The 16,216-nt window shown below is 37.1% G+C and overlaps 1 protein-coding gene across 2 annotated transcripts in view; it reads right to left on the reverse strand.

Moving 5' to 3' along the window:
- TTC33 (tetratricopeptide repeat domain 33) overlaps positions 1–16,216 on the reverse strand; it is a 55,052-nt gene that overhangs the window by 15,589 nt on the left and 23,247 nt on the right. For both annotated transcript variants that reach the window (XM_080372172.1, XM_080372173.1), the window contains exons 3-4: positions 9,678–9,759; positions 1,183–1,314 (exon numbers count right to left, since the gene is read on the reverse strand). In XM_080372172.1, the coding sequence (XP_080228298.1) occupies positions 1,183–1,314; positions 9,678–9,759 (214 nt within the window). The remainder of the gene's footprint in view (positions 1–1,182; positions 1,315–9,677; positions 9,760–16,216) is intronic.

Here is a 16,216-nt window from a genome sequence, read left to right on the forward strand (position 1 = left end):
TTGTCTTATGTCATTCTCATCATTTGGGTTTCATAGAATCACAGAATGGTTTGGGTTGGAAAGGACCTTAAATATCATATAGTTCCTACTCCCCTGCCATGTGTAGGGACACCTTCCCCTAGAACAGCTTTTGTTTTGTTTTGTTTTCTTTAAATAGTGCTCCTTACTACACTTTAAAAAGAAACTGGGTTTGCATAATCTGTTAGCCTCCTTCGAAAAAAAAAAAAATATTTTTTCAGTCTTGAAAATTTTCTGTCCAAACATTGTGACTTTGCAAAAACACTCTAGATTAATGATAAAATTACTTGAATCAAACCAGCACGCAGTTACTTCTAATAGAAATAAAATAAAACCTGTATCCTTCCTCATCTAAAAGCTCACCATGAATTATTTTTCTAATGGACTTCCGTGCACATGTCTGAATTAAAAAATTCACTCACTATGTTTCCATACTAACTAGCAGAAAACTATTATATTATGTATGTTACATTATTTACAGGTGTATAGCCTACAGGCAGAGGGTGATACAATATAGGGGAAGCCTCCCTTTGCATCACATCACGTAGCCAGGACAAGACCACGGCATACAGCTGCAGCTAGATAAAAGATGTATTTCAGCTACTGCAGAGCCTCCCAGCCTTTTTGCTCTCTTATTAAGAAGCAATTTCAACCACCATTTGGGGTCAAGGAGCCAGAGGAAACCATGAATAAGCATATATGATTTGCTGCACCTGAAACAGGGGAGTAGGAGACAGGGAAAACAAGAATTTTAGCAGGCATGTACAAAACTGAGCCTGAGTATCAGCTGGAAATGCACTTTATCTTTAAACTATGGTGAGCTGTGCTGCAGCAGTACAGTACCCAGAATGTAGTATAGGCAGTTAAGTCAACCTAATTATTCTATTGCATAAAGCCACCACATTAATATAGTATGTAACACAAAAGGCTTTGAGCTAGGCAGATCTTCTGCAAACCCATCAACAAAGCCACACGGAAACATTTGTGAAAAACAATGAAGTTGAGGGAATACTGGAGATAAACATCAACAACCTTTTTCCGTGCCTACTTTCAGGTTACATAAGGATACTCATATACCTTTGTATTTCTGTACTTTCATTCTCTCACGCAATTCAGAGGATGCGGTTTACAATTTTAGTATATTAATGTTGTTAATTTTCCTACCAGTGATATCTCTCCTAATCCAAGCTGGGCACGTCCCAAAGTCTGCCAGGCATCCCAGGAACGTGGGTTTCTCTGGACAGCCATTTCTGCTGCATGCACTGCTGGGAACATTTCATGTAAAGACATCAGGACCTATGACAGAAAAAGAAAAATAAGAGGAATAAGCACAACTGAAAACAGATTTAAGTCTTCTGGGATTACCCAGGCAACCACCATTGTTTCAATAACTAAGGGCAGGTTCATCTTACCTAGCTTTTATTAGTTTAAAAGTTAGTTGTCTAATCTCAGATAGCCACCCAGATCATTTTATAGCCCATGCAGAGAAACTGGAGTGCTAGAGGATGATTCATCTGAACTATTTAAGCAACTCTATTACAAGTAGATTAATGGCTTCTGAAGTTGTCCCTCCCTCTCCCTTCCTCCCTACAAATCCTACACTGTAGAAGCGTAACAGAATACGCTGAAGGACAAACACACCAAGAATTAAACACAACAAAAAAGCAAGTATTCCTGAAAAACTCCTGAGTTGCATTTCTTCTTTTTAATAGAAGACTGGAATCTACCAAATACAATTGCAGTGTGCATGATGTAACTATAGAACCAGTCCCTGTAATTCAACACGGAAACAGCCCTTAACAATGACTGTTGTATTTGGAGAGTAAGCACTCTGCCATAGCAAAGCCTAACTTAAGACATGAAGTCACCTAAGTTAAAAAAAAAAAAAAAAAAAAAGTTGCCGACCGTGGAAATCTCTTACTCAGCAGTGCAGGTTCGTGTCAGCCTGTTACCATAGTATTCTAATCCTTGCATTGAATCTCCATAACTAAGCCTATAAATCAAAACTCATGATATATAACATGCCTCAAAGCTTGCCTTATTTTTCCAAGACCACCATGAGACTGGCACATTACCTGAAGACCTGCATCACTCTGAGATCATGATTTCAGACACCCACATGCTATGGTGACAGATACCAGTGTAAGAAACAAATGACAACTGCATTCCTATGGTATGATGAGAATGTCAACCACAAGAGTAAGACTCATGTGTGGGCAACCACTTTCACCCCAGCTGACCCACAAGTATATTATTCATCATAAGAACATATTAGGATTACTGCTGAAGTGCAAAAAGCATTTATTTAACCTGAAATTTGACACTCAATTAATGTCTTTTTCAAGGTCTTGCTCTCACTTTCTACCATATACAACTTGATTTTCTCATCTTGCTTTAGAAATCTGTATTATTTGTTTTATTTACCTCTTTTTGAGTAAGTTACTCTTATTTGCTCTAACATGGCATGAACATAATGGTCTATTTTGCTGCTTCTAACAAAGACGCCCCCAGGTCTTTCATTTCAGCCCATATGCTTGAAATACTTGAGCTGATCATAAAACTATTATCTTTTCATTTAGATGTGTGACTGAAACATCAGTTTGGAAGCCAGTAGCAAACCCCACACCGAAATTCTGTCCAATGCTTGCTTACTCTTACCTTTGCTCAATTTTACCTCATTTTCACTGTTTCTTATTTTCTTTAAGTGTTTACACTTAAGACAATGAACTTCAGTAACTGTTTTGAAACAGTTACTCTGGATAGAACACACCCGCACGGGCTCCTCCCAAAATAAGCATGTTCTTTGATTTGGCTGAATTCGTTTCAAAAGGGCGAAGTGAACTCCTCTGTGTGGAGCGTGTTTCTGGCTAGGAGCTCCACTGTACTTAATGCAACAAACTCTTGACCCTCTTTTAATCCTTTATGGACTACCTCAGCACAATTGACTCTAAACTGCAAGCCAACATCAGCATCAACCCAGACCTGCATATAGTTACATTACTTCATCAGTAACTATATGCACTCTCTTTTGATTCAAGTTACATTTACACCGATTTCACCTGGGTTTGATAGGGCTTTTTCGACAGCAGAGATAATTGTCACCCTCTGATAGTTACTTCCTGCAAAAACATCCACATTTCTAGCAAAAACAGGAACAAGCGAGCATTATTCTAAAAAGAGCACAAACCATTGGAGTACTCAGGCACAACATTTCTTTTCTAAACAGATCGTTGTTTTTTAGAGAAACCAATTCCCTTGCATTACGGTATTTTTCAATGACCAGACAAATAGCATGATGCTTCACAAAGGAACTACAGATCACTGAAAATTCCATTTAAATCCCTCTGCCTCAATGTTTTAGCATCTCAACTTAAAGAGTCTTCAGATGGCCAAGCATTCAGAAAAATGCACAAATATAACCATGTCATTTGACAGTATGAAGATATTAAGCATTTACTTATCAAAATTATGCTGGGGAAAACCTTCACAAAAGAGACAATCCTACCAGCAAAATAAGTCCTTGATCTGTTTTGAAACAAGCTATGGCAGAAAAAGGCTATTTTGCCAGAATCACCTAAGGTAAAGATGAGGATGTGTGTGCTTGCTTATAAACACACCTCTAAGAGCTAACAGGCTAAGAATCTATTCTTTTCCTGTTGCTCTCAAATTTATTTCTCAGATCAATTTTCACTTGCAAACAAATCAGCAGGATGGCACTCAAGTTTCACAATTAAGTAATCTCATTGCCTCTTTATTTTCCAATTATAATGACAACACTTCATGAGAAAATATTCTTAAAACTAAACAAACAATTAGGGAAAAAATCTTACAACACAGAAAAAAATCTCAAGACTCTCATGCATATATATATTAAAAATGACTAGAGGGAAATACCTTACAAAGATGTTCAGTAGGTGGATTTTCAGAATTTAATTTATTCCAACAGACTTAATGTTATTACATGCATTAAAACAAAGAAAAACCTTGTCACTACAATGATTTAGGTTAATAAACCTAGCTTTTAAAAAAATGTACATCAGACAGATTAAATAATTAGAAGAACTCAGTGGCAAAAAAAAAAAAAACAATTAAACATAGCAACTGTCATCAGGAGAGTGACCAAGTATTAAAAATCCAGGCAGCAGAATGACCCATCCTGTCCTACACACAATATTTTGGAAGTGTTATGAATCTGAGTAAGTCCTGGTTTAAAATGAGCTCACTGGCTTGCAGCTGAATCACTATATATAGATACATTCAAAGTCCAGTGAAACTCCAATTCCTTCTTCCATCCACAAACCCATTTCGAAACAGTGATGCTTAAAATTCTTCCCACCCACAAGCAGTTTACCTTTATCCATGCAGTAAAGCAACTGCCACTGCATCACACAGCAATGCCTTTTGCTACACAGCCTTGCAGAGTTTACAACAATGTTTTGATGATAAACCCTTCGCACTACCACCCAGTTAAAAAAAATAAATAAAAGAATTAAAAATAATCATCAATTATTAGATGATTTGTCATAACCGAAACTTGGGATTGTGAGTCTGATCGTATGTTAGGACCCTCATCATTTCTTAAGCAGGAAGACGGATGGCTGGAAGTTGGTATTATTTCTTCACTGAGTTCAACATTAAGAAAAAAAACCCACAAAACAAAAAAAAACAACACACACTTTAGAAGGGGAATGGAATGATTTGTATATGAGTATGTGTTTGGCCTATTAAAAAAAAATACATCTGAAATTCTGGTCTGGTTCAGTGAATGCGAATTCAAGATGGAGGGTTGTACAGAAACTAGATCCTCAGACATTTTATGACAAACATCCAAAAAGCTTATTAAATGGAAATAAACCTGTTTGTTTACATTTTTATTTACTTGTTTCTATAAATATCTATACACAATTGTATTGTGTACTTCAGCAATGCTGTCATAGTTCCACAGCGTGTTCAACAATGTCCTCTGAGATGTGAGGTAGAAGTATTACTGGATGAGCAACACAAACTAGGCAAATTCTCAGGAGTAGCGTAGAATAGCAGAGTACCTGATTCCCAACAGTGTTACACAATGTAGCAAGTCCTTTGGTAACTCTCTTCACTCAGGAGAGTCCCACAGGGTCCAGCATACAAACGTTCAGACCCAAATTCAAAGAATGTCTCAAAGCCTGTTCCTACATCTTTGTCATTCAAAGCAGTAACAAAACAATTCAGTCAATGTTTAAGAAACTTAGTCCACAATTAATTTCAAGAAGTCTTAGTCACTGCATTAATATACGTAGTCTTCATACACTTCTTTGAATACACTTACGATACTATTTATCTAATACTATAATCATACAAGGCTGTTGTGGGTTTTAAGGTTGGGGGGGGGGGTGTTGTGCAACAAAAATACAGAAATTAACTGCCTGCACAAACATTTACTTGCCATGGGGGAGCAGTTTAGGCTGACAATGGAATATTAAGTATATACACTGATGTTGCATGCAAAGAACAGTTTAAGTGACCCCTAACCTCTCCACACACCACATTAATCTATCTTTAAGTGGAACAGAGGGCTGAGAGCAATGGAAAAAAATCTCAAGAACTTTTATGGGTTTCTAAAGCAGTTGAGCAATTCCATAATGCCCATATGTTTTTCTGGAAACACAATTACTGCAAGTGTCATTGACAACTGGGAAATTTAAACATGACTTTCACTCTTCAGAAACACTGGAAGACATTTGTCCCCACATCTGTTAAAATACAGATCTGACAGAACTTACCATAAATATTTACAGATTCCTACTGTGTCGTTAGCATAGCTATCTGAGCTGCATATTAAACAACAGGGTATTTAAGCTCCCTGCTGAGAAAGGAAATACTAATGAACAGGGAAGCTGCTAGATAACCCCACATAAGATTATCTTAACAAATGTGACATGGTATACAGATATTCAGGCCCATGCAAAACACTCTATCCAATGTTATTTCTCAAAAGAAATCACCTCATGAGGAGACCTTTCCTTATTGAAAGAAAATCAGTATAGACCATAAAGAAACTCTGCATATCACAGAAAGTCATTCTTAACATGAATCACCTCCCCTAGTATGTGACTCACATACCCAGACAAGATTTTCATAGGCCCAATGCTGGTCAAACCCTTGCTGAAGTTGGTGTACAGTTCTTCAAAATTTTCTCATTTAGCTACACAATAATAGCAACAGTATTTGTGCTGGTATCATGGATTGGAATAACATACTCAGCCCTAAGACAGTATCATTTAAATACTAACCAGAATAATTTTGGAATGAATTATGTATTTCTGTTTTGGCAAAAATAGATTTTTACAGCTCACATTAGTGCCTTTAAAAGTAGGAAGGTATTAAATTACACATTATACCAATCAGCTTCCAGTAAGAATAAGTCATACTCCAAAAGACATCTGTAATAATTACTTACATGTACTAAAGATGTTACCAATTTAAAGATTAGAGGTTTAGTTAAAATTATTCCAGCAATGATTTTGTAAATGTGTATTTTGTACATAAACTCTTACAGTGTTCTCATTCACAGTGTAACAGAAGTGTTACACAACACCAGAGAGTGAAACCAAAGAGAAACAGTGCAACTGCCCAGCGCTGCTCTCCTCTTCAGGAAAGGAAGCAAAGGCATGGTGGAAGCAGAGGCCTGGGTTCCTTCATTCCTTCAGGTTTCATTACACTCCAGCGGCTTCACTAGACAGCCAAAGATAACTTCTCAAAAATCAGAGTCACGGAGCTGGTTTCTCAGCTCCTCCTGGCCGGCAGGACAGCCGTGGGCCTTATTCCTCCAACTCAGTTTTGACATCCAGCTGAAATACAGGGACTGGGGTGCTGAGCAGCAACCACCCCTCAGTATTAGTTATTGTAGCTGGAACACTGACTGAAGGATGCTGTAGTAAGCATCCATTTGGGTAAGTCACATAGTTCGGATGCTGGTAAGCTAACATTAATTTCCTGTTCTCCTGTTATTTTCACTGTGAAAATATTTAATTTTAGTACAATTCCAATTAGAATACTTTTGGAGAGCTAGCTTAATTCTTGCATTCACAGAAGACCCTTATAAAAGAACTGTTACAAGACAGCTATTCACTAATTTGTCCCACTGAGCATAGCTGTCCTTTTCAACAGTATTTTTTTGACTTTAAGAAAAAAAGAGAAAAAGAAAATCTAATTGCAAAATAGAGGCTACTTCAAAAACACCCTGTGTTAAGGAGGCAGCACCAAAGCACATTTTCCACCCTAGAAAAAAATCCTACTAGATGGTCTGTTTTATTCAGAAGATAGTAAACCCCAACATTTTAGGACTGATACCATTTTCACATAACAGAATTTATTTTCCAGTGGACTTAAAGATTAAATGTACAAATGAACAGCTAGATAAGTTAACAACCTTTATGGAAACTTGGAAAGCTGATAATTAAAGCCAAATTATATTATTCTGTCTCTTCCAACGGTGCACAATTAAGATTTGAAATCCTTTGCACACAGGTCTGCAGATGCCAATTGTTTACGTGACAGCAGAAAGCAATGAGACAATTTTTTTTAATAAAAACCTTTCAAACACTTCTAAACACTTACAAGTACCAGGGTCAAAGCTTGCTGGAGGCTGGGAAAAGCATCGTGGGGGAAGTACTGCTACATGCTTGTACCATTTGTATGAATACCCAGCTATCCACTGTTGGAAGTTGTCAGGATACTAGGCTAGCCAGATCTTTCATTTAAGCTAGCATCAATGTAAAGGCATCCAAAGGTAATTAAATATTCAATGGAAGTTTACATGTTTAAGATGGTTTTTGCCACAGAACTCCAGAAGTATGCAGGCAAGCACCTAAATCATATAGGAGATCTGTAAATACTAACATGCTACCTAAACAACACAGAGATCTGATCCTAAGCATGCCCAAGTTAAGAGAATGTAACACAGCAGAAGAAACATTTCCACAAAGATCTGAACAACATGATGAGATTATTATTTTTTTCCCTAAAAAGACATCTGCCATTGTTTTAAAAGTTAAGAAGAAATAATTGACTATAAAACTAGCCTGGTGAGAAAGTGGGGAGAACAAATGCCCGCTTTTCAGCACTATGTGGGAACAGAATAAGTTAATTGCACTAGAAAAATTCAGCGTCAAAGTAAAAACAATTACTGCGTCTTATCACCAACACCATTTGAATTAATGAATCATGTCAAAAATCAGCCCTTCATACACACCTCTCCATGATTTTTTCCTAACACAGTCTGTCTGGATCCCTTACACACATATGATACATTGACAAAGCAATCCAACAATACACTACTCCCAAAATAATTCAGGAAGAAAAACCCTTAAAGCCATAAAGTATTTCTCAAACCAAATGCAAAACCAAGTAAGACCTAAACCTTTCACAGCTATGTAAAATGAAAGCTCATTGAAATGAGCTTACGATTATTCAATTCATTCTTTTGCAGAATCAAACCTTCTTCACTTCATGACTGTGAGGAGATGTGATAGCATCCAGGAAAAAAAAAAAAGCAGTCACCACATCTTGGAAAGCAACCAGATTTACTTCTTGGGTTTTGTTGGGGGGTTTTGCTGGTCTGGGGTTTTGGGTTTGGCCGTGTGTTGTGGTGGGGGTTTTGGTTTGGGTTTTTGTTGTGTGTTGTTCATTTGTTGGATTTTTTGTGGGGAGGGGATGGTGGTTTTTTTTAATATAAGAATTACAGTAACACCAAAACTAAACAATATTGCAAGCTTCCTACAAATTACATAACACATTCACTGAAGTACCATGATTTTACTTCTTTTCCTTTCTCCTGCTTTAAACAACGTATTTTTCAGCCTAAAAATAATTTTTCCCCATTCTAACCTGTCCAGCTGGTTGAAAGAAGCCATACATTTCTTGTTCTCATCCTCAATCCAAATTAAAATAGTTTTTGCAGAAGAGCATTTTTTTTATACAGAAAAAAATAAAAATGTGGGTTTGCCCCCTTGCATATAGACAGAGACAAAAGCTTCCCAATCCAAACAAAATCAAGGATCTTGGCGTTTTTGACTTTTGGCATCTAAGCCATGGAAGCACACACTGAAATTACAAACTGATCTCATAATTTAAGTGAGGCATTGATGGCTGGCAAGTCTTTTTCCTCAAAACAGCTTTAAAATAAAGGCTTAGATGAATTAACATCATATGTATACTCTGTCTAATGGTCTTTTCCAAGATTCATTTATCTATATAACACTTAATATGAAAACAGACCGCAACATATATTTTGTATATGGCATCCTTGTTTGGTGTTGATAGTATTAAGCCAACTCTTCAGAAAGAGCAGGCAGATTTATAATGGGTCAAATTTGCTAATCATCACAATAAGGCTCTCCCTGCTCCTCCCAAAACAATTTTTAAATATTTCAGTTGCTTCTTTCACATTGTAGCATCCTAATTCATGTCCTAAACAAAGATGCTATTTATTGTGATTGGCTGCGTTAACAGCATTATTTCCTGTTTAAAGATACCCCATTGTGTTGGGAAAAATTAAAAACCTGAATTGTGCTGTAGTTTATGCAGAGAACAACTACACAGTGTTGCACAGTACCTGTTCACAAGCACAACGTTTTCTGTTTTATTTGCTAAACTGATAAAGAATTGTCATGCTTTACCTGTGATTTCATCTCATAAAGCGTAGCATCCTCAGGAGTTAACTGAAGTGCTTCATCCCACTTGTGAATAGCCTCCCGGTACCTGTAGTTAAAACAATATTACAGTCTCACTATATTTAGAGACATCAGATATTTCTATTTATATCCTGACATTGTCCTAATTAAAGTGTCATGGTATCTAATTAGTATGAATGACTCTTCTAACCGCTTCCCTATTAAGACATACTAAACTGTTTCCGGGAACTGCTGTCTGTTGTTCTGACCAAGTGGATGCTAATGACTGCTGTACAACTGGCCTCAAATGAATTTAGAAGTCAACATAGGAAACTTATAGCAAAGCAATGACTTAAAAACTAGAGATCTTGAACTGAGTCCGGTTACCCTCCACTGTCAAAAACATCCTTAATCAGGCATAAAGAAATACAATCTGAACCCAACATGCCTTGCTGCAGCTGTAATTTAAAATTTCTTTTCAGTCTAAAAAGGCTGACATATAGGAGTTGCCCTCCTGCATTTCTGTACTGTAAAATTGTAAAGACATCTGAGTAACTTTGGTATCTAAATATAAGAAGGAAGTTGAAAGTAAACAGCTATACTGAAATCATCCAACTCGGAGAAAACATACGGTATCTTCATAATATCTTGCCCTTCCCTAAAAAACAGAACAGAAGAGCTGACCAAAACCAGTAAGAAGTAGGTCTTTGTCTTAACAAAAAGGTAAAACTTGGACGAATGCATACTAAGGTTCTGAACCATGCTGAAGAACTGTAACAGCATAATAAGACGCAGTTAGAGGGGTGCAGTCTTTTCAGACTTAAAGGTGGCCTCAGATAACATTGATGAGTCTGTGGGGTGCCACACGTTCCCCGAATCTATTTCAAAATCCACTTTTGTTATAGAACTGTTTAGGAACTCCTGTATTTATATTGATTTCACTGCAAAGGTACAAAACCAGTTACCCTGGATAGATACACACACTGCAATTTTAATACAGTATATATAAAAGTAAACTAATTTGCACATGCACTTCATATGGAAACAGTTATCTTCCCCTACTCCCCATTCTTCCTTCCCTTTCCCTTCCCTATTTTTCAGTCCTCTGGCTTGTATTATGTCTCCAAGTTTTTTAGAGCGGGCACATGAAGACTTCAGGAAGTTCTGAACTCACTGGGAATAGAAGAATAGATCTGAAAAGCAATGCAACTGAAATCAGTGTCTCACAATTCAGGTATTAGCAGCTTGTCAATGACACCAATAAGCACCATGTTTGAGTGCCGAGCAAAGGATGTTTCAATAAATTTTCACATTTCCTTAGAATTTACCCACCAGCTGCTTATTTGTCATCTCAGTTCATTCCTCATAGGCAGATGTGCACACTAAAGGAAAAATCACCACATTTTCTACAGATGTCAGTAGAAGCCTTAAGCTGGCATGTAGTCAGCAAGAAATACTTTTTGAGTAAATTATAGTTTTGTTTAAGACTTGGTGAAGACATAGCACAATAAAATCTTTATGAATAAGGTAAGTCGTCAGCTCAATTAGATGTCCTGGCCACACAGCAAGATGTAATATTGTGACTGTAGCAAAACGATTTAGAAAAAGACTACTTTGGAAAACAGAGCAAATGCAGTAACATCAGTAACCAGAAAGGAACGAACACTGGCTTTCTGCAAACAGAAAGATGTAAGATAGAAGTTGCATTCCAGAAATCTTCATTTTTACTTACATGGAGGGGACATCATTGCTCAGCGTCAATCTGAATGGGATAAAAACTCATAGGAAGAAGATGCCACCTCGGAAGGGAGTGCCAAATCTAAGAAAATATACCCCCAAATCTTGTTGGGTTTTGCTGCCAATTTGTCAACTCTGCCAGAAGAATAAAGATGGGCCAGGGAAAAGAGGTCATCCATTCAGAGAAAGGTCATGCTACGTGTGCTCTGTGTATGAGTAGTAAGTTGCTCAACTCTGCCTGTGAGCCTCAGAAAGCATGATCCAAGACAAGTAATGACGGAATGCTGGAATCGCTTCCCAGGACTGAGAATAGAACAGAAGAGGGATGGAGAAGGAAGATTTGTCTGCAGGTACATGCTGAACCACCTGCTCAAAAAGACTGTCAGCTGACTACCAGTTTATAGTGTGGAGATAACCACATGGTTGTGAAATATTTATATTTTCAGTGCATGTATTTCCTTAACAAGAATATTTCCTTAAAAAGAAAATCTGATAAAACACGACTGTTCTATTCTTTTAAATACTCAGGAGAAAAGATGTTTCCATTGTTGTTTCAGGAAAAACTAAGGAGACTGTTCTTTTTAAAAGAAACTGAGCCATGTTGTTTGCTCTAGTAATGCAAATTTGGAAAAAATTCCTTTCTGTAAAGACAGTCCACTGATCAAAGAATTTTCTACCTCATTCTTTTAAAGGAAAAGATTATATGCTGTATTAAATATCAAACACCTCACCGAAAAAGTTGCCTGGAGATATAAGACAGAGTTGTGAAGTCAATGTTCCCATAATTGTCTTATGAAAACCATAGACCTTGGCTGACATAAGAAGTGAGGTAACACAGAGCCAGTGTGGTAAAATAAATAGTTATTTAAAAAAGATAATTTTACTGTCTCTCAGTATCTGTTTTGGCCTGAACCATACAAGACCTTTATCAGGTCTTATATGTAAGGAATATGTAAGGAAGAACTAGTTTTCAAAAGGAAAACTTCAATATAATTAACACAAATTTAATGAGCATTCTGTTTGCTATACCCACTTATTTCCTTAGCAAGTAAATAAACTCACATACAGTTGAGTGACTAGCAGCTAACAAGTCTGTATGCATCAGTAGAGCTGCAAAAACTGCCACGTCTTGGCTGGCAAAAGTCAAGTAATGAATTTTATCTTAATGCTGTTCCACCGAGGTCTATGTGGAACATATGCCTGATATGGAAAGACAGCACACATGCTCAGAACACATGCTGTGGTTACAGGTGATGCACAGTAACATGCATTTGAATCTTATGTCCCTTCAGAAAAAGGATATGAAATCTAGGACTTCAAAAATTAAAATAACTTACATCAAAAATAACATCTCAGAAGCAAGGACAAGACTCAAAAATCACAGATCCATCCACGGGTGATGCTATCGACCTTCTTCAGAAACCTCTGAAATTTACCACAGTGGAGATTAATCCCAAGCACCAGTTGGCTGGGGGCCTACTGACTGGACAGCATCTTTGCAGATAAAAGACCTGGGAGTCCCAGGGGACGAGTAGTTAAGTATGATCCAGCAATGCATCATTGCGGCAGAGAAGGTCCACAGCACCCTGGGCTGCCTTAGCATCACCAGCACACAAAGAGGTGACCTACCTCTGGTGAGACCATGTCTGGAGTGGTAAGTCCAGTTCTAGGTTGCCAAGTAAGACTGACACATGGACATATCCAGGTGAGTCCAGCAACATGCCACAAAGATGATTAGGGCTTGGAGCATCTGTCACATAAGGAGAGGCTGAGAAAGGTGGGACTATGCAGCCTGGAGAAGGGAAGGCTGACGGGAGATCTTATCGAAGTGTAAAAATACCCGATTTGGAGGGGAGAGCAAGGAGTAAAGGAGATGCAGCCAGATTCTTCTCAGTCACGCCCAGTAACAGGACAAGAAGCAACAGGCACAAACTGAAGCACAAGGAATTCTGTTTAAACATATCTCCATTGTAGGAGATACTCAAAAGCTACCTGGATAACCTCCTGAGCAACTAGTTCTAGTTGACCGTACTTTGAAAAAGAGCTGGGAGTAGAAACTCTCCTAGGGTTCCTTAGGATTAGGTGATACTAAGACATCAGCAGTGTCAGTAATACATGATTTAAGGTATGATTGTCTCTTGGCTAAATGAAAACAAATTTTAAGCAAAATTGAATCTTACAACAAACAGACCCATTAATGTTCAGATGTCTGGGATTACTATAAAAACTTATCTAATGTAACCATAAAAAAGTCAGAATATTAATAATGGGCATATCTTGATTTTATAGAATATCAGATAAATATCTCCAGCAAAAGTAAAACCCTGATCTGTACCTACATTGCAAATAAGCATCTAAACTCCAGTAATAAAGAGCATTTTTTAAAAAAGACTGTCATATTTTAACGTATTGAATTACTATTTGTGAGTATAGATACAGTATACCTAATTTTATCTCCCCACCATGATTTCAGTAAAATAGTACACCTCACTACAAAAAAATTATACAATTATAACCATAACTTAACTGTAATTTTCCCTTCATTATTGCAATGCCATAAAAAATTATTAAATTATTGAGAACTGGATACATCTGGGATGGCTTCAGTGTAAAAGACTTGATGGATCTTGGCAATTCTTATTTGACAGCATATGAAGTCCCATAGCTCCCCTAAAGTACTAAAACTGCTCTCTTCAGACGTGCTACTGACCATCTGGGAGCTATACAGACTTGGCAAGTTTTACTACAGCTTGCTAAACTCTTGAAACAAACATCTCATGCTTACACTTTTTTCAACACCACTTCTGGGAAAACAGGATCTCTTGAACTCTTAAACAAAATAATTAAAACAAACACGTATTTCCATTCAACATACTTAATTGGTGGCTTCTGAATAAAAAAAAAAAAAAAAAAAAAACCCAAACAACAACAAACACTAAACCCTGTTCAAGTCACATAGACATCAGTTTTTTGAATCATTCATAAATATATGTATCTAAAAATAAAAAATGCTAAAAACCACCACTGCAGATCACACAGGATTTGGTATCCTGTAGCTTTATTCCAACAGGTTTGCCACAGTTGATGTTTCAGGAACAGATTGAGACAGGGCATGCTCAGAGTGAAACTGAAAATATCTGAAGATAACACTGAAGAGATAGGACAGTATCAAATTCAGACAGAATGAGACAGGCCTGCAGGAGGGAGGCAGAGCACAGAGTAGTACAGTGTCAGGAGAACGAATGAGGCAACCTAACTCCTGGGAATTTTTAAGAGACTTGGAGGGACACCTCTACAATCAGGTGTTACAGGAGGATGAGGAAAAACACAGACGGAGCTAAGGAAGGGAAGTGGAAAACAACATTTCAAAAAAATTATGACTAATTGCCAAATACTTGTATCATGACTGGTCTGTGGCCACCAGAAACACCAGCTAGAACAATTTTAATCTACTGTAGGGTCAAATGAAAAGCAAAGCAGAAATTGATTAAAGGAACAGACTTCCCTTTTTAAGCCGGGAAATGATGCAAGGCTGGACTGTGGGAGAAAAGATTCAAAGAACAGGTCAAGGAGGAAGCTCAAAGGAACAAAGGAGAATGACGGTAACAAGGCTTATTTGTGTATAACAGCTTAGGAGTCCTCTAACCCATCTAGGTTTTTACAGCAAAATACTTCCTCAGGTGGGGTGGGGAGGGAGGCATATGGCACTTTATAAAAGCATCTAGAAAAGAACAGTGTGCAAGAACAGGAGAAAGGAAATTGTTTCCTTAAGTACGCACAGAAGATTCTTGTCCATAGTGCCATAAAGCACACGTAATCTCACTGGTAGCCTTCACAAGATCATTAGGTCTTTAAACACGTGAAGTGCAACAGTAAATGTTTTTTTCTAAGTCTTAGCAGCTCTACAATTTATTTTATTTTTTTTATTGCAGACAATTGTGACACTATTGATGCATCATCATTACTGCAGCTCACAAGTGCAGCTATTTTATGGTAAATAAAGGATCATACATTTATGTCATCCAATTGTGCAGGGATAAAGTTAAAACCAACTCTTTACTTTCTACTAAAACTTCCAACAATTTTATTTTAACAGGTTGATTCAGGTATGGCCACGCTAATCACCACAGGTAAAGTAGTGCACAGCAATTCTTCAGTGGCACCTGACCATATACACAACCTTGCCCCACAGTAAAGAAAAACACAAACTTGCTGTAACTGCCTTTCAGGTAGATAACCTATATTGAATTGGCCTTGGGGTAAAAACCAGCGTGCATATAGCTAATGCACATAATTTCAAAGCGTAAGTATTCATCAGAGTTACTGTTCTTGTATGTGTTAGACCCCTCAATATCAGGTCATTGGCACCTGGACACTAATAGTGCATATAGTGAAAAAAAATCTAATTTTTACAGCTGAATCTTCTCCTATGCAACAAATGCAAAGTTCTGTTGCAAATAAATCAGCTGAATATACCACAAAATAAAATAGCAAATTTATTTAAATTTATTTAAATTTAATTTTAATTAAAATTAAATAACAAATATTCCAAAGAAACTTAACTGCCACAGAATAACAGATGGGAGATAGTGTTTCACCACATACCAAAAGCAATTACCACCTATTATCATGTTAAACTACAACATCAAGGTTTTAACATAAGTTCCACTCACCATTTTCTTAGGTTTTATTTCAGCCACACATGTAAATATGGGCAATTTTTATCATTGCATCTATCAGGTAAATACAGTTTTGAAGCTGCCTTTGTCAAAGAAAAGGTATGAAATCCAATACTGGAGAAAGATGAT

This window comes from Falco punctatus, assembly GCF_963210335.1.
Source record: "Falco punctatus genome assembly, chromosome: Z".
Taxonomy (NCBI): domain Eukaryota; kingdom Metazoa; phylum Chordata; class Aves; order Falconiformes; family Falconidae; genus Falco; species Falco punctatus.